Source organism: Gadus chalcogrammus, chromosome 4 (genome assembly GCF_026213295.1).
Source record: "Gadus chalcogrammus isolate NIFS_2021 chromosome 4, NIFS_Gcha_1.0, whole genome shotgun sequence".
Taxonomy (NCBI): domain Eukaryota; kingdom Metazoa; phylum Chordata; class Actinopteri; order Gadiformes; family Gadidae; genus Gadus; species Gadus chalcogrammus.
The window spans coordinates 12,196,793-12,219,971 of record NC_079415.1 but is presented as its reverse complement, the minus strand read 5'-3'; the positions used below and the strand labels follow the sequence as shown (position 1 = coordinate 12,219,971).

Sequence of the window (23,179 nt, the reverse complement as noted above, 5' to 3'; positions counted from 1 at the left end):
GGTGGACTGAGTTGGCGAGTGTTCTCACTCCTCTGCTTGTCGGTTCATGTCCTTTTTTGTCCCATATCTGTTGTCTGGTTTTCTGCTGTTGGGCTTGTACATCGTGACTTCACATCGCAATGACCGCCACCATTTTGGACGAATAGGAGCATAGGAATGTTCTTGTAATAGTAATGGTGTTTTTGTTCATTGTTTAGTTATTAATCATGAATGGATTTGACATCATTGGGAGTCATTGTTGCTATTTGAAACAGCCACGGCGTTTCTCATTCAAGATGTGGCAAACAAAGTTTGCATGGCATCGGTTACAGCATATTTCAATTTATTAAGGATTTTACATTACTATGTTTCTCTTGACTCATCACAAAAGGAGGAGAATTGCCGTTTTGCGTTCCTTAATGCATCCTGATGTACAACCCCTGCAGCTGGTGGAGTATTTTAGTCCATTTAGCAGACCACTGAGATACACATCATCGAGATGCAGCAGTAGGGGTTAGGCCTCTTGCTCAAGGATACAGTTAGGGGTTACATCAAGGGGTTCAAACCCACAACCTCACGTTGAATGCTCGAAACCTCACGGTTGGGTCACATTACATCTACATTTACATTTAGGGCATTTAGCAGACGCTTTTATCCAAAGCGACTTACAATAAGCACATTTGTTATGGAAAAGTGAAAAAATATATCGCTGTCGGTTAAGTAGAGTGTCACATGCCTCACTCTCTGCTGCTGTCAGGTTAAGGTCAGACGTCCAGGTTAGCAGGAAGAGTCTCCTCTCTTGTCCTTCTGACCCGGAGCCAAACTGTCCATTACATTGAGCCGAATCACTTCCTTCCTGGTCTGTCCATCATGGGGATGAGGTCATGTTTCCCCTGGACGTGGACCATAGAATCTGTGCCATGCTCTCGGGTACCCTGCCAGCCAAATGCCCAGAGTCCCCTGGCACTGAGGGGTAAACAGTAAACCAAATCCCTTGCTCGACATTGTCCACTATCAGATTTTATCAAGCACCGGGGGACTCATTTTTTTTTTTTTCTTTTCTGTTCAGGCATTTCACTGTCTTCCTATTAGGCTAGCGCATATAGACAATACCATTTAAGATAAATTAATAAATTGAACGAAATAGCATCCATTAGGACACAAAACATTAATTCTTGATGATTATCTCCCTAAGCATCTATGTGTCGTCAAGTAGGCTTACATCCCAAAAGATAATAATGATATGTTCATTGTTTGTTATGTCATTGTATATTTTGTGAAATTTCTCTATATCCCACTCTCTTTATTTACTTCGGATAGCAGAGTTGTCACTCATGCAATAGCACGCATTCAGCCATAGAGGGCGATTTGAGTCCATTTTCACGTAGAGGATGTCATCTTTTGGATACAAAAAAAAAGGTCCCTCTCCGTCACCTTTCTGTCACTCCGTACCAACAATGAATTGCTCCTGAAATGAACTGTCAGTTTCAGGTTTTAAAGCCATCATTGATGAATGATTGGTCACTCCATACCAACAATGAATTGCTCCTGAAATGAACTGTCATTTTCAGGTTTTAAAGCCATCATTGATTAAAAATGTAAGCAAAACAGCAATCCTGAGCTCATGATTAGAAAATTATGTTTCTTCTGAAACATAATTTAAACCAATATGATAACACATTATTCCATCTAGTCCAATAGGATCGCACAAATGACCCAAAAAAAGACACATGCTCAACTAATAGTTCTAGGTGTAGGTCTAAAAACACACACTCACGCTCACACAAACACAAACAGACACACGCTCTCTCACTCACACACACACACACACACACACACACACACACACACACACACACACACACACACACACACACACACACACACACACACACACACACACACACACACACACACACACACACACACACACACACACACACACACACACACAGAGAGCATACCTTCAGATTATTTCCTCCTGTCACCCTTATCCACTGAGTTATTTTGGAGGAAATGGTATGATATCAATGTTTCCTGTCAAAAAGACCCTCCTTTCCCCTCAATATAAGCAGATGTGCAGTTTTTTAGAAGGAACTTGGACATCCAGCTGCCCCCGAAGGTATGGAATGCATTTCTGAAATTAATTCCTACATTTCACCAAATGCATGTTGATTATCTGTTATTATTACTGTTCTTCCGTCTCTCCCATTTTTGTGTTGTTCATTTTTTGTCGTCAAGAGGAAAACGCTGTCGTAACTCAGAAACCTTTTGAGATTAACTGCGAATCCTCTCAGAGCGTTTGGTGTCGCTCTTTTGTTCTCTCTGCCAACTTGGCAGCCGAGCTCCTGCCGCTGAGGTACGCTGTTGAGTGGCGCATCCATAGCGCTGTAATTAAAGTGCAAAGAGTCGGCCGATGATTTGACCTAATACATATTCAATAGCGTGCCGCCAGCTACACAAAGAGGGACAACTCCCCCAAAGAGGGGGAGTGTGGTTTCATGTCATGTATTTTTATTGAATTTTGTATATTTCGGATATCTTACTTTTTACTTTTGTTTTCATTATTTTTAAAAGGCCGAGAAGTTCAGGGAGGTTGTATTTCAGAATGTTTCAGTCCCTGATTGTGACTTGAGAGATGGATCGCTATACATTGTGGAGGATGGGGAAACAGATGAGATAGTGCTGAGTGACATTAGATCGGTGATGTGGAGGATGTGAGCAAGGGCATACAGCGTCACACTCGTGGGAAGGAAACTGCTTGACGACTGGGAATGAATGGCTTGTATGGGTATGTAAGGTTGTGGACAAACAATCACACAAACACAGACGCACACAGACACACACACACACACACACACACACACACACACACACACACACACACACACACACACACACACACACACACACACACACACACACACACACACACACACACAAACTGCGTGTCTGCGTGTCAACTAAAAAATGCCTAAACAGATAACCAAGAAGAAAACAGGACAGAGAGAGAGATTTGTTCTCTCCCACGGACATGAAGCCAGATAAGCCATACACTAAAATAGATTCCTCTTTTCTTTGACCGGACAACAATGGCACGAGCAGTAACCCACACTGTTGTTCTGTCGGGCCGTAGACTTTACCGGACATGTCTCATTACTTTGTCATGCCACCGGGCCAAGCTGACCTTTGACCCCGCCCCTTGTTTGTTCCAGAGTCTGGAGGAGCGGTGCAACCGGATCCTGCGGAACATGGAGGGCGCGCTGACTGCCCGGGACCGCGTGGGCGTCCAGGACCTGGTCCTGCTGGAAGCCCACACCAGCGAGACCGCCCTCCTGGACAACCTGAGGAAGCGCTTTCACGAGAACCTCATCTACGTGAGAGTCCGGTCCGCTCTTTACCCCGAGGGACACTGTACCTTTATTATTTTATGGCAATTGTGTCGTTGCTGGTTCCTTGTCTTGATGTAATATTTCTGACTTTCTGACAGAACATTTCTAACTTTCTGGCAGAAGTGCTACTTGAAACGCCCTCTGAAGAGACACAGGGACAGCAATTACACGTCGTAGAAATATATCCCAACTATAAATTATAGTTGGGATTTTTGTTCTAAATGTGTGCAGTGCAAATGGCTTGTGGTTACCTGTGTCTTGTCCGTCCCACACAGACCTACATCGGAACACTGCTGGTCTCACTCAACCCTTATAAGGAGCTGGACACCTACAGCAAGAAGCACATGGACACCTACATGGGGGTCAACTTCTTTGAGCTTCCACCTCACATGTGAGACACTGGAGAAAACGTATCATCATCATCATGTGTTGACATGTGAACATAAATGTGACTCTGAATTTCCGGTCTACAGCACATCTTATCATAAAAAACATTTGAACTTGAAATGTTTCATTGAAGAGCCAAAGAAGAGTTTACATTATTACCATTCAACCTTGTTTGGAGAAGATATTAATTTCATTGAGATTTACTATGTAGCGTTGCAGGAATAATACCTTTTGCTTTTCTGACATTTTATTATATTCTTATTTTATAAACTCTGATGCCCTATTATGCTAAACAGCATAATAGGGCATCAGATGTAAAACAATAGGGCATTGATGTAAAACAATCTATTTCCAGCCTTGTTGGACAGCCACATTCAATCACTGAACGAGTGATGGCTGGCCATGATGAAGTATGTCTGTGAGGCTCAATAGGTTGCTGACCCCTGCCCTGTCCCCACCCTGTGTGTTGCTTCAAGCTATGCTCTGGCCGACAACGTGTTCCGCACAATGCTGAGCGAGTTCAACAACCACTTCATCCTCATCTCGGGGGAGAGCGGCGCGGGCAAGACGGAGACCTCCAAGAAGGTGCTCCAGTACTACGCTGTCAGCTGCCCCAACACCAGCCTCCTGGACAACGTCCGCGACCGCCTGCTGCTGTCCAACCCCGTGCTGGAGGTCAGAGGGGTCATCAGTTATAGAGTGTTAGCTAGCTCCCATGTCAGGGGCTGAGCAGCCGCCTCCTCACAGCAGGAAGCTCGGTCCTGGGTTCGAGGCTGCCCACTGCCCACTAAGGGTGGAGGTTCTGGGTTCGAGGGTGACCACTGCCCACTAAGGGTGGAGGTTCTGGGTTCAAGGCTGACCACTGCCCACTAAGGGTGGAGGTTCTGGGTTCAAGGGTGACCACTGCCCACTAAGGGTGGAGGTTCTGGGTTTGAGGGTGACCACTGCCCACTAAGGGATGAGGTACTGGGTTCAAGGCTGACTACTGCCCCCTAAGGGTGGAGGTTCTGGGTCCAAGGCTGACTACTGCCCACTAAGGGTGGAGGTTCTGGGATCGAGGGTGATAACTGCCCAATAAGGGTGGAGGTTCTGGGTTCGAGGGTGACCAATGCCCACTAAGGGTGGAGGTTCTGGGTTCAAGGCTGACCACTGCCCACTAAGGGTGGAGGTTCTGGGTTCAAGGCTGACCACTGCCCACTAAGGGTGGAGGTTCTGGGATCGAGGGTGACCACTGCCAACTAAGGGTGGAGGTTCTGGGATCGAGGGTGACCACTGCCCACTAAGGGTGGAGGTTCTGGGATCGAGGGTGACCACTGCCCACTAAGGGTGGAGGTTCTGGGATCGAGAGTGACCACTGCCCACTAAGGGTGGAGGTTCTGGGTTCGAGGGTGACCACTGCCCACTAAGGGTGGAGGTTCTGGGATCGAGGGTGATGACTGCCCACTAAGGGTGGAGGTTGTGGGCTATAGAGGCTTTTTTCACCTCTGGTCGTTCTGTGTGAAGTCGGTGTGTTCTCCTCGTGTGGGTTCACTCTGGGTGCTCCGGTTCACCACAGGGATTGACAAAGGTTGGTTACACAAAAGGCAGATTATTTTCCATTTAATTTTCTTGAGTTATGTGTCGTAACAAATGTATCTTCTTTTCTTTCAGGCTTTTGGAAATGCCAAAACCCTGAAGAACGACAACTCAAGCCGGTTTGGAAAGTACATGGACATCCAGTTTGACCATCAGGTAGGTTTGAATACATGACGTGAAAACACAATATACAATTTGCTGCCAGATTTGGGATTAGAAAACAAAAGTATTGCTGACAGGGAGGAGCCGTGGGGGGCCACATCCTGAGCTACCTGCTGGAGAAGTCGCGGGTCGTGCATCAGAACCACGGAGAGAGGAACTTCCACATATTTTATCAGCTGGTGGCCGGGGGAGATGACGAGCTCCTTCGCTGGCTGGGCCTTGAGAGGAACTGCCAGAACTACAGTTACCTGGTACAGGTAAAGAAAACTACCTTGACCATGGTTACCCTCCAGCCTCCAACATGGTTTTCTCTTCCTCATGTATTTACTACTGTTGTAAAGGCCGGTTCTTCTCTTTTTTCTATTGTATGTTGTTAAGTGATTTTGGCGCTATGCACCCTTTCTGATAAGCACTTCTGATAAGTAATTTTTTGCTTGAAAAGCAATATATATATATTTTTTATAGCATTCACTTTCTGATGTTATGATGGTGCCCAAATCAATAAGCCTGTACTATGGGACAGTATTGTAATCCTGTTTGAACTATAGGGGGATTGTGCCAAAGTTACCTCTATCAACGACAAGAGGGACTGGAAGATCGTCAGGAGCGCCCTCTCCATCATAGAATTCAGTGAGAAGGATGTGGAGGTGATGTTTTGCTTTAAATTAATTAGTAATTATTATTATGTAGTTGGCAAAAAGTAAAGGGGAAAATGCTCCCAATGCATGCTTTATCAATAGCCATGACATGAATGTGTTGTAATGTACTTGATATTACTCTTCTCTCCTGATACAGCAACTGTTTGCTATAATTGCAAGCGTGCTTCATCTGGGGAACGTGAAGTTTGCAACTGACGCTCTGGGATACGCTGTTCTCAAAAATGTTCCAGAGCTACACTGGCTGTCAAAGGTGAGACTAAGACTAAACATCCAGTTGTTAAGGGTGCTGTAGGTAAGATTCGAGACTTGTACAGGGAGAGGGCAGAAATTAGTAGAAGACATGGGGATTCTGAAACCTAACAACTCCCGACGTTTCTCTGCCATTCAGAAGGGTTGTATTTTACTCACCTGTGATTGACATGCAAGATGGATTTCCTGAACCAATCGGGGATGAGATGCCCTGATTGCTCAGAAATGAGAAATCACTAGAAATATTCTCACGGCGCACTTCACTCCCTGATAGCCGGTTAAGTCATTAATCACAAATGACACTAAAATATTATCACTTGAATCTCCCCTACAGCCCCCTTTAAAATAACCATTGAATAAGTTTGTACTTATGCATGTGTTTTTGTGTTCCACTCGGCAGCTGCTGGGGATTCCTTCACAGGTGCTGCAACAGGGATTAACTCACAAGAAGATCGAAGCCAAAATGGAGGAGGTGCTGCGACGACAACAACAAGATTGTCTCAAATAACAAGTACCACTAGATGTGAACATCCTTCACTGAGTAAACGTTGTTTACAGGTGTACAGTCCTTTTGCTGTTGACCACGCGCTGTACGCCAGGGACGCCCTCGCCAAAGCCATCTATGGCCGAACCTTCAACTGGCTGGTGAACAAGGTCAACGAGTCATTAGCTAACAAGGTGTGTGTGTGCATAACTAGTACATCATTAGAAATTAAATGCTGAGACACCGTTAATGATAATCAATCAGGACATGAATAAGGATGGACTAAAGCATACAACTATATCAACATGTTTGTAGCTACTCCAATTGATTGCTTTTGCTCAGCTCCATTTGCAGGTTGTTTATATAGGAACGTAGACTGCTAATTGTAAATTAATGTAAACAAAAATAAGATGTAATCTTTAAGATTAATTCTTGCACAGGACTCATCTAGGAAGACAGTGATTGGCCTCTTGGACATTTATGGGTTTGAGGTTTTCCACGTGAACAGGTAAGCACTTACAAGGAGGAAGCTCAGCAGTAATGAGTGGAAGGGAACGGACCATAAATGTATCGCCTGTATCCTTATTTTTGTTTAGCTTTGAGCAGTTTTGCATTAACTACTGCAACGAGAAGCTGCAGCAGTTATTCATCCAGCTGACGTTGAAGTCCGAGCAGGAAGAGTACCAGATGGAGGGAATCGAGGTAAACAGTACCCCGAGTCTACACTCTTATCTACCATAAATGAAGACCCTGTATTAGTATATGAGTCGTTACACTCTTTCTTTTTCTTTTCTAATCTCCAGTGGGAACCTGTGCCATATTTCAACAACAAGATCATCTGTGACTTGGTGGAGGAGAAGCACAGGGGGATCATCTCTGTATTGGTGAATTGATCAGCAGAATTCGCACATAATAACGCAAGAATGCAACACCAATGCCAAAATAGGTTGATGGGCTCAGTGGTCGTGATTGATTCCCACTGTGAACCAGGACGAGGAGTGTCTGCGTCCTGGGGAGGCCACAGACCTCACATTCCTGGAGAAGCTGGAGGAGAAGATGGGAGGCCATCCTCACTTTGTGACGTGAGTTCCTCTGCAGGCGCTCTGTATCCCAGTTCAGACGCTCTGTATCCCGGTACAGACGCTCTGTATCCCGGTACAGAATGTCTGTACCTGGATACAGAGTGCCTGTACACACGCTCTGTATCCAGGTACAGGCATTCACTTTCCTGGTACAGACTCTCTGTGTCCGGGTACAGACTCTCTGTGTCCGGGTACAGACTCTCTGTGGCCGGGTACAGACGCTCTGTGGCCGGGTACAGACGCTCTGTGGCCGGGTACAGACGCTCTGTGTCCAGGTACAGAAATGTTGCATCCGGGTAACAAGAGTAACAAAGTAACAAATTGGGTAAGGCCGTCGGAGACAAAGAGTTCAAGCTTCTCCTCAAGTGCTCCTCCTCATCTCTGTTCAGACTGGCCTCAGAGTTGAACTGCTAGTCAGGCAATGAATGTTGGCTCATATGTGAGAACATGACAGTTGTTATTATTTATTGTAGACATAAACTGGCCGATCAGAAGACCAGGAAAACCATGCAGCGAGGGGACTTCCGCCTCCTGCACTACGCAGGGGAAGTGACGTACTGTGTGGTTGGTGAGAGATCAATTCCAGTACTGTGATACTGTTCCAAAATGTTAGTGTCCTTTCTTCATGTTATTTTATTATTTTTTTTTTTATTCATTCTATTTCCAGGATTCCTGGACAAAAACAATGATCTGTTGTATAGAAATGTTAAAGAGGTAAGTTTTCCTATGAGTTTGCCTATGACACAATCATCTAATAATAATACATTCCCTATTCAAATCAACCAATTTGATGAGGTTGTTGAATGAAAAGATTCAAAAGACAGGATCACATGTATCATCATCATCATCATCATCATCATCATGTATGACATTTGATTGGATGTTTTGTTTCAAACGTGTCTTACACCTTGAGTGCTAACAGTTCGAGCATTGGCCCCATTAGGAACCAAAGCCAAAGCCATTTGCTCTACCAGTGGAGTGAGACAGGCTCACATACTCCATTGCACTATGGCGTCACTGACTTGATGGATGGTTGACAGACAGGTACATGGTACCTGTCTGCCAATCATCCATCTACTTAGTGACTCCGACATGCCCCTTCAGGTCATGCGGCAGTCCAAGAACACCATCATCAAACACTGCTTCCCTTACACGGAGCCGGACAGCAAGAAAAGACCAGAAACGGTAAGATTGAGAACCCGTTGACAGCTCCATGGATGTCATGCTGTATTATGGGATGTGCTGGGGAGCTCATATTCATAGTACTCTGATGCCACTCGATCAGGTGGTGACCCAGTTCAAGGGCAGCCTGGCGGGCCTGACCGACGTCCTCATGAGCAAAGAGCCGTGGTACGTCCGCTGCATCAAGCCCAACGACGGCAAAAAAGCAGGTGAGATCCTGTAGGACCAGGTTAGACCCTGTAGAACAATCAAGGACCACATACATACCTAATGTACTCATAATGATTATCATGGGGTGCATAAAGAGATGATGCTCTATGAATTCCATTTCAAACTCATGTCATTTCAGTCTCTTCCTTTCAGTCTATTCCTTAAAGACAATGCCATGCGCAGAGTCTGTTTTCCCTCCTGCCTTGTTGCCCAGCTGGGGGACCAATTACAGTGAATTCTGGTGGCTAAGGCAGTGACCAATTACCATACCCTTAGGTTACAGCGAGGGTGCAGCTGAACGAGGCTTCAGTGTTTCTGTCAGTAAGGACAAAACAAACTACACAAAAACAGAGGGGGCGAGGGGATACAGACCTGAGCCCTATAATCCTATCGGGAAACTCTCCAAAAATCGAGGGGATCCTATACATACCCTATAAACCTAAAAAGAGTCTTTCCAAGACTGAGTTTACTATGAGATCTATATTGTTATATTTTTAAAGATATTTGGTATGTGTGTATGCATCTCTCTGTAACATGGCATGGCTATTATCATGTTTTTTTGGTCTTGTTGTCCTTCACTTTTCGCTTTAAGAACCTAACTGCGTTACATTCACTATGAGATCAAAGGCCGTCAATACCGTTTAGCTAATGAAGATTTGTCGTCCTTCGGATAAAACCCCGGCTGGTTTGTCCTATGTCTGTTCAGAAGGCATTGCTAGGGCGGCTTCATGAATATTGCACGTTGACGCTTTGTCCGTGGCGGTGTCTCTTGTCCAGGCCGCTTCGACGACGTGTTGGTGAGGCATCAGGTCAAGTATCTGGGCCTCATGGAGCACCTCCGGGTCAGGAGGGCCGGCTTCGCTTACCGCCGCAGATACGACATCTTCCTCGCCAGGTGACTAAACTCAGTGTTTTTGATCTAAACTGCCTCATCTCGGTTGAAACCGTAGACTGTACTAATTATGGCCGTCTCGTCAGCCGTTTGTTTACACACACCCGTTATCAAGCACTAGGTTTCACTTCATGGGAGCTGCCAAGTCTGATTGAGGAATGTCTCATCATCACACTGGAATGTGTATGTGTGTGTGTGTGTGTGTGTGTGTGTGTGTGTGTGTGTGTGTGTGTGTGTGTGTGTGTGTGTGTGTGTGTGTGTGTGTGTGTGTGTGTGTGTGTGTGTGTGTGTGGGTGTCTTCAGGTACAAGCCCTTGTGTCCGTCCACTTGGCCCAAATGGAAAGGTTCGGCCTCTGAAGGCGTGCTCTGTCTGGTCAAACACCTGGGCTACAAACCCAATGAATACAAGATGGGCCGGTAAGCACTTACATCTTTCTTGTTGGTGAATTGGTGGGGGAAGAGTGCTTTCTTTTCACACTACTTTGTTCTCGACCTGTTTAGGACCAAGATTTTCATCCGCCACCCCAAAACACTGTTCGCTACGGAGGACGCGTTTGAGCTCTGCAAGCATGACCTGGGTGGGCTCTCGTCTTGTTTGTTTATCAAAGCGATCAATACCGATTTTTATAGCTACAAAACCGTTAAAAAATTATTCACTGCTACAGCGACACGGATCCAGGCCAAGTACAAAGGTTACCGGGCTAAAGGAGACTACCTAAAGCAGCGAGAAGCCGGTGAGTATCTTTTATTTGTGCTTTTTTCCTGCTTTATTCAAATGACGGCTATATTTAAAGAAAGCTGCGGACCGTGAGGATAACCACTCCTGCCGGCTGCTAGTCACCTCCTGTAGCCTCACCGCTAAAGGAGGTCATGCCACTCAGGCACGGTACTGCAGTCTTTTCTTGTTTTAACGGCCAGTGGGCGTTTCACATCCCTCGCTCTGTCATCGCTCTGATGCTACCAATGTGATTGTTCTCTATGATACCCATTGTGGTGTTCCCGACACAGAATATTAACCAGTATGGTTTGATCAGTTTTGTATGTACACAGATCAATGTGATTGGTACTTAATAAGGTGGCGTTCATCTATTGGTTGTTCCTGGAAAAAAAAAAATATATAAGGCAGAATCGCCAACAGGGGGCTCTCTTGGTACTCCGTTCTACCTTGGAATGCTACGTGCTGTGTTGTTACAGTGTTAGAATAAATGATACTACATTATAGTCATAAATCTGGCGTGTGCGCTTCCGGTTGTCTGCTTAAACAGTTAGGACTATATAAGTGTTTAATAAACGACAGACGCAGTAGTGTATACTGACCGAGACTCTCAGCACGTTCAACGGTTCTGCACCCAATATCCTCAGCCCTACCTGGAGGCCTAGAGGAGGACACCCGACCCCCTGCCAGCTCCGACTGTATCATTTGTCAGTTGCTTGGTTTCAAAAAGCAACTATAGTAAATTGTGTGTTTTTTTGTATCTTCTAAAAAAGCCACTAAAATTGAGAACTGTTGGAGAGGGATGATGGCCAGGAAAGAGAGGGACAAACGTGCATGGGCTGTCAAGGTGATCAAACGGTAGGTGGAGAGATGCGGCCAAAGACACGATGGAGATCCACCCCCGTCCACATAGTAAGGCCCTGATGCCTTTGTGAAACGTTGCAGGTTCATCAAGGGTTTCATGATGAGGAACCAGCCGGCTTGTAGTGACAACACAGAGTACCTGGCGTTTGTCAGACAGAACTACCTCACCAGGCTGAAGGGCAACCTGCCCAAAACGCTGTTGGACAAAAACAGCTGGCCGACCCCTCCTCCCATCATGCAAGAGGTACGCGGCACATTGCCGTTTTATTTACGTTTTTATTATACATCTATGGTTTTAAGAAACAGCTTGCTTGTTGTGGAGGATTCACAGATTTATGCGGAGGATGGCATTGATGAAGTTGGAAACAGGCAAAGCACTAGTTGATATTTGCTTAATTCTTTTTTCATATACAGGCTGCACAACTGTTGCACATGCTTTACATTCGCCACATGGTACGGAAGTACGTTCGCAGTATACCTGCCCAAAGAAAAACTCAGGTATGGTTCACGACAAACTTTAAAATTACATCATGTGCACTTTCCATTATCAATCTCTAGCGGCTAGAGTTGTAGCTGTTTTAGCTGTACAATATTACTAGAAAGAATAAAACAAATTATAGAGAAAAATGTGGTTGGGCGCATTTAATTAACATTTTCTGGTTTCTAAGCTTCAATTTAAAGCGCTCACCAGCTCCATGTTCAAAGGGAAGAAGGAAAACTATCCTTTCAGTGTTTGTCAACCGTTTCAGGACACCAGGATAAGTAAGTAGGCATATATTATTGCAATCCACAGGTACTTTTTTTGAGAAACTAGCCGTTATGATTCACAAGCTAAATCGCTGTTCAGCAATAACCATTTCCCTGCACAATATGCTGCAGTATTTCTTATCTTTGTCAACATCTCCACCATCCAGTCCTTTAGTAACTATTATTGATTACTATTATTGATTTCCTCCAGGTGAGGGAGACATCAACCTAAAGGTGCTGCAGACCATTCGCCACGAGGGCATCAAGGTAGACGGTCGGCCACGGCTTAACGTACTTAACACAACCTGTGTTATGTAACAGAGGTGACCTGTGTAATGTAGTGGAGGTGACCTGTGTAATGTAGCACTGACCTGAGTAATCTTATGTTTGTGACCTGTGTAATGGTATGTTGGTGGCTTGTGTAATGTTACAGTGATTTGATTTATGCAACGGTGGTTACCTGTATGGTGTAGCCTTCAAACAAAAGCTCAGCCCACATCACCGATTGACCCCGCTTACCCCATCCCCGTGGCCACCCTCTGGCTCCCTACAGTACAGCGTGCCCTTGGTGAAGTACGACAGGAACGGCTTCAGGCCTCGTCTGAGGCAGCTCATCCTGACGCAGGCCGCCGCCTACCTGGTGGAGGAGGCCAAGATCAAACAGAGGATCGACTTCAACTCCCTTAAAGGTGAGATGGGCACAGGGGAGATTAAAGGGGGACATCAACTGTGGTCAGCCTGTGTGTGTGTGTGTGTGTGTGTGTGTGTGTGTGTGTGTGTGTGTGTGTGTGTGTGTGTGTGTGTGTGTGTGTGTGTGTGTGTGTGTGTGTGTGTGTGTGTGTGTGTGTGTGTGTGTGTGTGTGTCTGTATACAACAGGATCTCAAAACTTTAAATAACTACGGTATGTCACTTGGATTATACCACCACCCACCAACCTAACACCTTACGTCGCCTTAATGGAAGTTTGCCGGAATGTATTTACTGTCACATACAAGACATGCATAAATATATATATATATATATATATATATATATATATGCTTATATATGCCCTCATAATCAAGCAATGCCTTTTACTCAGGTGTGTCAGTCAGCAACCTGAGTGACAACTTCCTAATTGTCCATGTGGTGTACGATGAAACAAAGCAAAAGGTAAATCAAATCAATAACTTCAATATACAAGATCTTCGTACAAGTGTACCAATCCGTGGGTGTGTATGTCTACCAATAGCAGAGATATAAATTTGTATTAGAACTCAATGCTTTGAAACTCAGAGCAAAGCATCATCAATAATGTAAGAAAAAAATAGAAAAGGCCCAATGTTGAAGTGACAAAATTGCCAGTATGACCTATGACCTGGGATTTATATCAACTTTGATTTGAGCCTGGCCAAGGAAAACGGAGCATAGATGGATGGATACCTAAAGTAACAGTCGATAACAAACGTTTAAGGTTCAGGACTGCACCAAAATAAATAAATAAGAAACATAATGAAGAAGTTGTTGCGCTGTGATTCTAAATAGCTAACAGAGCTCTACTTGTATTCAGGGGGATCTGATTCTACAGTGTGACTACCTGTTTGAAGCCTTGACTAAGTTGTCTCACATTAGCAACAAAGAAAGCTGTATCAAAGTGGTCCAGGGCAGGTACATGCTAACGTTTCTATTACATTGTTAATATGGCACAAAATGTTTGAATCATACACACTGTAATGTTTCCATTTCACTAATTGTGTGTGAACTCTTGTAGTGTGCGTTTTGATATCCAGCCTGGCAGAGAGGGGTTCATTGACTTCAAGAGCGGTCAAGAATCTATGATTTACAGGTCAAAGAACGGCCATTTGATGGTGGTGCGTATGAATGGTGAAATCGCATCATTCAAGTTGTACACCAATACGACGGGGCATTTGAAAACTCATCGATTCTCCTGTGTCTCAGGAATCAACCAGAACCAGGTCAAGATGATCTCCGTGACAACAGAGGGATGGCGCTGCTCTTCTCCTAAGGCCACCACCGACTTCAGAAACAGCCATGTTCAATCTGCCATTCTGCCCAATAATTTGTACTAATCAAATGTAAATCCAAAACGTGTAAACAAAGTAAAAACCAGTGTAAATATTACCACCAGTAGCTTAGCTATAGATGGGCAGAGAAGACTTCCATAAGTCAGTCTGATCCGACAAAATTACTCTTCAATGTGTCCTATATGCTTATAGACACTTATGCTTAGTAGCCACTCCAGGCTCACTAACAGTCGGTAGTGTTCAGGCATCATTGGAAGCAGAGTATTTTTTTTTTTACCTTGGAAAGAAATAATGAGCAGTGATATCAATGTAGAGATACACAACTGTGTTTAGAACTTCCTTAGAACCTTTTTGATGTCATTTTATTATTTTATGGGAGTAAGTAGTGCTGGATAATTTTAAAAAGTGTGAAGCCACTTTCGACAATGTTAAAACTTTTGTAACTGCGTGTTACAAAAGTTCATCTTTACATTAAACAATACTAGTACCTATACATTACCACCTATGTGAGTTGTATATTACGTCATTCTAGGAAATGCGATTAGCTTTTTTTTCATGGAGAGCAACAGTGTTGGGGCTCTCAGATTACTTTTTTATGTTGTAACAAGTAATGTAGCGTATTAGCTTTGCAATTCAAGCAATCAGGTATGTAGTACCCTGTTCAATCAAGCAATCCCAGACGCATTTGCACTGTTTCCTTCAGACTCCTGCTTTGATGGCCGCGTACGGTGCATGTGTAGTGCCGTACCATTTCATAAAGCAGTACAATACAACCATGTTGCACTTAAGTGTTTTTTATTGGTGATGTAAGGTTTAGGGTAAAGAGTAGGGTTAGGGTCCATAGTGCAGTAGGGGGCATTGGAGTTAGGGTCTGTGGGATGAGTCTGTGCAGCAGGCTGGTGGGAGGGTATCCAGCAGGCCTCAGGCTCTTATCATCCTCCTACAGGTGATCGTCCTGCCTTGGGTGGGGGTCCCGCAGTGCTTTTCACCTCTGAGGGTGAAGGAGGCGGAAGGGAACTGTCTTGGTTCAGGATCAAGTCTGCCTACTTGGGCTGTGGGCCAGCGTAGGACCTGACCGAGCCCTGAGCAGCCAGCCCCCGATGCACTCTCCCATATGCTCCGACTCTCTGAATCTGTCTTGTCCTGGCTTGATAACAATGAGGGAGGCTTGTGGTGTCTGGTCCTGATTGGCTGGCCTACGACTAGGGGTGTTGAACCAGTTAAGGGAAGAGGGGGGCCTAAAACATGGCGAAACCCACCCATACCGAGTCCTTCAAAGCCTCCGCTGGTTTGCGCCGTGCGAACGCCTTCAGCCAGCAGACCCAGCTTGAACAGCGCGGCGGGCATGAGCTCCAGGGGGGGTATGAATAAGGGAGGCGCCACCTTCTCCTCAGCCCCAGGTTCCCACACAACCCCACACGCACATCTGAGGTTGAAAAGAAATCCAGATCTGCAGTTGCAAAGACATCTAGTGGACGGCAGTGGCATGCGCAACCCTTGGACCAGCCAGGTTCGCTTCCAGATCCTGGCTCGTCTGGGCTCCGGCGGCGGGAGGAACCGAACACAGTCATTTTGGTTTACAGCCCTGACCTCCAACCCATGCACTTTGCTTTCGTTTACACCTAGGCCCGGAACTCCTTTGAGGTCGCCAGGGTTTTTCTCTGGCTGGGGGCAAACTGTGTCGGTAGGTGGACCACGCTTGAAGAGCATGGCTGGTGTGGAGCCCAGGGGCGGAAGGCACCAGGGAGGCACCCTCTCCCTTTCAGCCCCAGAAGAACCACTCACCAGCCGGGCACGCTTGAAGAACATTTTGACCTGGGCTGGTCTTGGCTCCTGGGGCGGAAGGAAGCGAGGAGGCGCTGTCTTCTTGACCACTGGCTGCTCCTCTCTCTGCTTTGCTGGGCCAGCAGGTAGAGGCGTGATGGTCATGGGCCAAACTCCTGGGGCTTGTGGTCCATCTGGGAAGGCCTCAGTGGCTGCTGGGTACCTCATCGTGTTCCTGTCAGTCCATTCGCTTTCAGTTAGAAACACAACCTTACCATTGCATCATTCATAGAACTAAATTACATTTATTGGCCATCTTGATTCTATTTAACTTGTGTTGTTTCCTACTACTTTATATACTACGGCATATATTGCATAAAAAAATACAAACAAACTTATTTAACAATTTAACTTGATTGACCTATTGTTTAATGCAAATAGAAAAATATCACAGTCAATTTTTTATTTTAGAGTTATTTTTATATCAAATATATGTGACTACTTAATTCAGAAGATGCCTATTCAAAAAAAAGTAACTTTATTCGGGAGGATTACCACTTACCAGCCGCCCGTCACGTCGCGATGTCCTCAGTGCTGGTGGGACAGCTCTAAAAAGCAGGTCATAGGCCTACTAAATCTAACAAATGTTTATTGGCAAATAATTGTGTATGCACAAAAACCCGTGGATTGTTGTCATTTGAACATTAGACTTTTCAAATAACAACACTTGCTATTGTTATTATTATGTATATTATCATATATATTATGTTTATTATTATTATTATTATTATTATTATTGCCCATGCACAGCGATTTTTTGTGTATTTGGCAGATTTGTGCTGAATAATCTTTGGTCGCATTTTGTCTGTTTACGCGAAAAGTACCAGAGCCGCCGACAGTAACCGGGGTCAGAGTGCATGGGCTGCTCGCTGCTGCTGTCATTATGAATGGTTACCGTTTGAACACATTTCTTGGATATCGCGCCACCTTTCCACTTGTCCCCTTTCTTCTCAGACAGGAGAGGATCGTACTTTGCGTCGTCGCTGTATCGTTGGAAGTTATGTAGCCTATTTTTCGGTTTCGTTTCTATCTTAGTATGGCCAGTGAAAAAGGAGCATAATGTCGATTGAACACATAAAGCAACAGTTAGCAAACGTTAGAAACCTAACAACAAAATTGAGATGAGATCAACGTTCAGTCCATGGAGAGGCGGGTATGCCCAATCAAAGAGTTGGAGTATGAATGCTTTCACTCATATTATTGTATAGGCTACATAAACTCAATGTGAACATTTTGAGATGAGATCGTCGGCAGAGATGTCTTGCAAACTATTAGGTTGCTTATTTCACAGAATTGTGATAACATAAATTAAATTCATACACTATAACATGAACCTACTAAACATAAGTGCAACATGAGATTATGTTACATTCGATTAGCCTGTTAATCCTTGGCCGGTGTTGTGGCAAAAAGTGATTAAGCTGCCAGAAAGTGATTTCAGCCGCGGGAGCGCGCACAGCCTGTTAATGCTAGGCTATATCGCCTCGAAACGTGTGTGCGGCAACAAAGTCTGATCAGCCATACTAGTCAATAGCACTACAGGAGTCAGGACTATTGTCCGCTGTATTAACACATATGTATCTTAAGGTGACAAGACATCGACTTTGTACGGGGATCGACGTCTGATCAGATCCACATAAGTGCGCTGTGCCATCCTCCACTGTGCGCCCTTCCACTAAACTGGGAAAATAATTCATAGTAAGAAAATACATGTTTTATTTTAAACAAGACACACAGAAATAATTTCGATTAGAGTGGTTTAAAAACATAAAGAAGGATAATTGACTCGCGGACAATAGTCCTGTAGTGCCATTGACTAGTAGGCCTATGACTGATCAGACGTCGATCCCGTAGCTACAACGTCGATGTCTTGTCACCTTAAAATACATATCTGCAGAGGTGTCAAAAGTATTCACATTCATTACTCAAGTAGAAGTATAGATACTAGCGTTTAACTTCTTTAGAAGTTGAAGTATCAACTCAAGCTTTTTACTTTTAAAAGTAAAAGTATAAAAGTACTGGTTTCAAAACTACTCAAAGTATTAAAGTAAAAGTAATGCAAGGGGAAAAAAATGCCATTAAGGACAAAAGCTTAGGCCGTGCCACAGGGGCCTATAGAATTACAATCAGCTTTTTTGCCAAGTACGCTCACACGTACAAGGAATTTGGTCCCTGCATTTATCCCATCCGTGAATTAGTGACACACACACAGCACACCTCTCAGCACACTGCCCCACTTCCCCCCAAAAAACATTTTTCTAAAGGCCATCTAATGACTATAATGTTAATGTTGAAGAAATTGGGATGCACCTGTTTCAGACACATTTATGCCCATTGAAAATGAACGCATATTAGTACAATGCAAATACATTAAAGAACCATATATGTGTTGGCCTATTACTGAGCATTAACGTGTGTTTCATGGAGCGGAAGATATGATGACTAGTTCCCTGTAAGTATTCGAATGGTGCAAAAAGTCAAACTTCAGAGGCATGTTATCAAAAGCCTTTATTGGGAATGTAAATGTATGTATCCAAGCTTAGCTGCAGGAATTTAAGATGTAACGAGTAAGAACTGGGTTGTTTTTGCATCCAACCATTTCAGAAAATTCTTCCAGGTACGGCCAGGGATGTATAAGGGTTTGCTGGTCTTCTTCACTGGTGCTTGGTTGGGACAACCTCCTCACTGGTGCTTGGTTGGGACATTTCGCTCATCTACGTCTGCTATTTCGTAGCTGGAATGTGGCGGGATTTATGTCATGTCAGAGAATGTAGACGGGCTCTGGTCATGCGCAGGTGCCATGGATCGCGTATAAACCAAAAAAGTAAGGAGTAGAAAGTACAGATAAGTGTGTGAAAACGTAAGAAGTAGAAGTAAAAAGTAGGCTGAAAAATAACTACTCCAGTAAAGTATAGATACCCAAAATCTCTACTTAAGTAAGGTAAGGAAGTATTTGTACTTTGTTACTTGACACCTTTGCATATCTGTGCTAATACAGCGGACAATAGTCCTGTAGTGCTATTAGGCCTATGACTGATCAGACTTTGCTGCTGCACACACGTTTCGAGGCGATATAGCCTAGCTTTAACAGGCTGTGCGTGCTCCCGCGGCTGAAATCACTTTCTGGCAGCTGATCACCTTTTGGCACAACACCGGCAGGTCATGCAAATGTATTATGATCTGTCAAATCACAATATAAAGGAAACACTCCTATTTCAGCAATTATCAATAAATGATAATTGCTGAATTTGGTTCAGATATAGACGACCACTAAATTATACAAATGAGTCATTAGAGACAGAGAATAGTGTCACAGTTGCTTTAATAGGTCCTTCATATACATTTCCACAGCGAGAATAAAAAGTAAGAAGCTTATCACCTGCTCTGAAAGTCCCATATATTCATATACAAATACAAAAACACACATACCCATATACTATACTGTATCTATATAACATTTCACTAGCCTACAGATCCATTTAGTTTATGTCTTAGGTTTGACTGTAGATAAAGTAGAGAAAATACATTGGATATCTTCGACTGACTACTTCAGTTTCACAGTACTTCCAGATGGGGGCACTCTAGTCCACGGAATAGCCTAATCACTGAAGCGTAATGCTCCCAGGCCAAGAGGTCGCAGTGTCTGTTGTGACAGTGGGCTAAACGTGACCCCAACTGACCTAAAGTAAAGCAACACCTGTCTCGGTCAATCTATACTCAATAGTCACTCGGACTTCCTCCATGCTTACAATGCTTACTTATTTTGGGTGACACCGTCACCCCGCCAAGGTTGGACGTCACAAATACACAAACACACGCACCCGCACTCGCACACTTACACACACGCACGCACCCACGTGCCACACTAGAGCCCCGGGGTCAGAATGCATCGGCCACTCGTTGCTGCTGTGATAATGAATGGTAACCGATTTAAATGACACTGCAACACATTTCTTGGATATCGAGCCACCTTTCCACCTGTTCCCTTTCCTCTCAGACAGGAGAGGAACATCCTTGGAGAACTGTTGGTGTCGCTGTATTCTTTGAGGTCATTCGATCTGAGTATGGCCAGTGAAAAAGTGGCATAATGTCGATCGAACACATAAAGCAACAGTAGATGAAACGTTGGAAACGGAACAAAGATATTGAGATGAGATCATGGTTCAGTTCATAGGCAGGGATGCAAAACACACACACACGCACAAGCAAACACACCCCACACACACACACACACACACACACACACACACACACACACACACACACACACACACACACACACACACACACACACACACACACACACACACACACACACACACAAACATTAGGTGCGTGAAACCTAAATTATATATATATATTAGGGCTGTAACGATACACCAACTCACGATTCGGTTTGTATCACGATTTTTGACCCACGGTTCGATACATCCCACGATTTTTTTACATTTTATTTAAACAACACTTGTATAACAATTAACTTTAATTAATTTGGAACACTGAACAGATTTGAACAGAAAGAATACTATTAAAGTATAGCTAAATTAATTAATAAATAACCAAAGATTGCAGTTGGAGGCTGCTTGCAGTTAGGCAAAAACCCTACCGGTAGTTAAGGGTATATATATATATATATATATATATATATATATATATATATATATATATATATATATATATATAATATATATATATATATAATATACTACATATATATGGGGCTTACTTTTTGTGCTAAGTTTAGATATACTGTTCATATATATATATATATATATATATTTGGGGCATATGTGATAGTACACGAACATAACACTAGCCTACAGATCCATCATGTCTTAGGTTTGACTGCAGATAAAGTAAAGAAAAAACGTTGGATATCTTCCACTGACCACTGCAGTTTCACAGTACCGCCGATGGGGAGCACTATAGTCCACTGAATAGCTTAATCACTGACGCGTAAAGCTCCTAGGACCTAGGCCAAGAGGTCGCAGTGTCTGTTGTGGCAGGCAGCTGGCCTCAAGGTCGGTCACGAGCCATGGTCACGAGGCTCCAACTGAACCGAAGTAAAGCAACACTTGTCTGGGTCAATCAATACACAATAGTAACTCGGACGCCCTCCATGCTCACAATTATATTTGGGTGACTCCTCAACCCGCAAAGGTTGGACGTCACAAATACACATACACACGCACTCGCACTCACACAGGCACGCACACACACACACACACACACACACACACACACACACACACACACACACACACACACACACACACACACACACACACACACACACACACACACACACACACACACACACACACATACGCATGCACGTAACACGCTGGAGCACCGGGGTCAGAATGCATTGGCGGCTCGCTGCTGCTGTGATAATGAATGGATACCGATTGAAATGACACTGCAACACATTTATTGGATATCGCGCCACCTTTCCACCTGTTCCCTTTCCTCACAGACAGGAGCGCAAAATCCTCTGGTGGAGGTCTGATGGTGGGATCGCTGTATCCTTGGAGGTCATGTAGCCCACTTTTCGGTTACGTTTAGATCTGAGTATGGCCAGTGAAAAAGGAGCATATGTAGATTGAACACATAAAGTAACAGTAAAAAAACGTTTGAAAACTGACATGAATATTGAGATGAGATCAACGTTCAGCTCATGGAGAAGCAGGGATGCCAAATCAGAGAGTAGGGGTATGAATGCTATCCCTCATATTGTTACATAAATATAGTCCTATATAAACTCCATGTGAACATATTGAGATGAGATTGATTGCAGGGATGTCTTATGAGGATGCTTATTGCACAGAATTGTCATAACATGACATAACTGATGTGATCTTATACAATCACGATATAAAGGAAACACTCCCATTTCAGCAATTATCAATCATTTTATTCAGATAAAGACGACCACTAAATTATACAAATGACTCATCAGAGACAGAGAAATATTTTCACATTTGCTTTAATAGGTCTTTCACATGTGCCTACTTGCACTGAGAATAAAAAAAGGGCGGAACTTAAGCACCTACAACAGTCCCATATATTTATATAAGATTACACACACACCCAAACATATAAACTCAGCACAAAAAGTAAGGAAATTTGTGTTGGGTTGATTATTTCTCTGTGGTAACAATTTTTTTTGGCAATAAATCTTATACCGTTGGAAAGCCTGTATAGTTCCCTTTCAAATGGTAAGGAACATGCACTTGTGGGATGACCAGCAGAGCTGAGTATGTGGGTTGCGCCCATGAAAAATTTACAAATTCTTCTCTGCCAATGCCAAACAGCTTATTCTGCCATTTTCTCGTTTGGTGTTTGGTGGATTGGATGATTGAAGTTTCCCACACATGCATGTTCCTTACAAATGGGGCACCATTTGATAGGGAACTAAACAGACTTTCGAACGGTATAAGATTTATTGCCAAAAAGCATTGTTACCACAGAGAAATAATCCAAACACAAATTTCCTTACTTTTTGTGCTAAGTTTAGATATACTGTTCATATATATATATATATATATATATATATATATATATATATATATATATGGGGCTTATGTGATAGTACACTCAAGTTACACTAGCCTACGGATCAATTATGTCTTAGGTTTGATTTCAGATAAAGTAAAGAGAAAACATTGGATATCTTCTACTGACCACTGCAGTTTCACAGTATCTCCATAGGGGGCACTGTAGACCACTGAATAGCCTAATCACTGACCCG

At 43.8% G+C, this 23,179-nt stretch overlaps 1 protein-coding gene across 1 annotated transcript; it reads left to right on the top strand.

Annotated features, from left to right (window-relative positions):
• The first annotated feature begins 2,064 nt into the window (after positions 1–2,064).
• On the top strand, positions 2,065–15,372 carry myo1hb (myosin IHb). The gene is made up of 32 exons (XM_056589142.1): positions 2,065–2,101; positions 3,195–3,356; positions 3,647–3,762; positions 4,235–4,433; positions 5,409–5,489; positions 5,573–5,752; positions 6,044–6,142; positions 6,291–6,404; positions 6,804–6,875; positions 6,962–7,081; positions 7,328–7,395; positions 7,484–7,589; positions 7,691–7,771; positions 7,878–7,969; positions 8,443–8,537; positions 8,637–8,683; positions 9,074–9,154; positions 9,255–9,360; positions 10,139–10,256; positions 10,557–10,670; positions 10,755–10,831; positions 10,919–10,987; positions 11,742–11,826; positions 11,914–12,076; positions 12,247–12,330; positions 12,501–12,594; positions 12,791–12,846; positions 13,133–13,268; positions 13,662–13,732; positions 14,130–14,227; positions 14,331–14,430; positions 14,519–15,372. Exons 2-32 carry the CDS (start codon positions 3,231–3,233, stop codon positions 14,543–14,545), a joined length of 3,075 nt encoding a protein of 1,024 aa, XP_056445117.1. The 5' UTR covers positions 2,065–2,101; positions 3,195–3,230; the 3' UTR covers positions 14,546–15,372.
• Positions 15,373–23,179: the final 7,807 nt, after the last annotated feature.

What these genes read in the sequence shown, in the direction of transcription:
- myo1hb (XM_056589142.1), top strand. Translation starts at nt 3,231, where the DNA reads ATGGAGGGCGCGCTGACTGCCCGGGACCGCGTGGGCGTCCAGGACCTG. An exon ending in GAGGTTTTCCACGTGAACAG is followed by an intron (nt 7,396 to 7,483) that starts GTAAGCACTTAC and finishes ATTTTTGTTTAG; the next exon opens with CTTTGAGCAGTTTTGCATTA. An exon ending in AATGAATACAAGATGGGCCG is followed by an intron (nt 10,671 to 10,754) that starts GTAAGCACTTAC and finishes CGACCTGTTTAG; the next exon opens with GACCAAGATTTTCATCCGCC.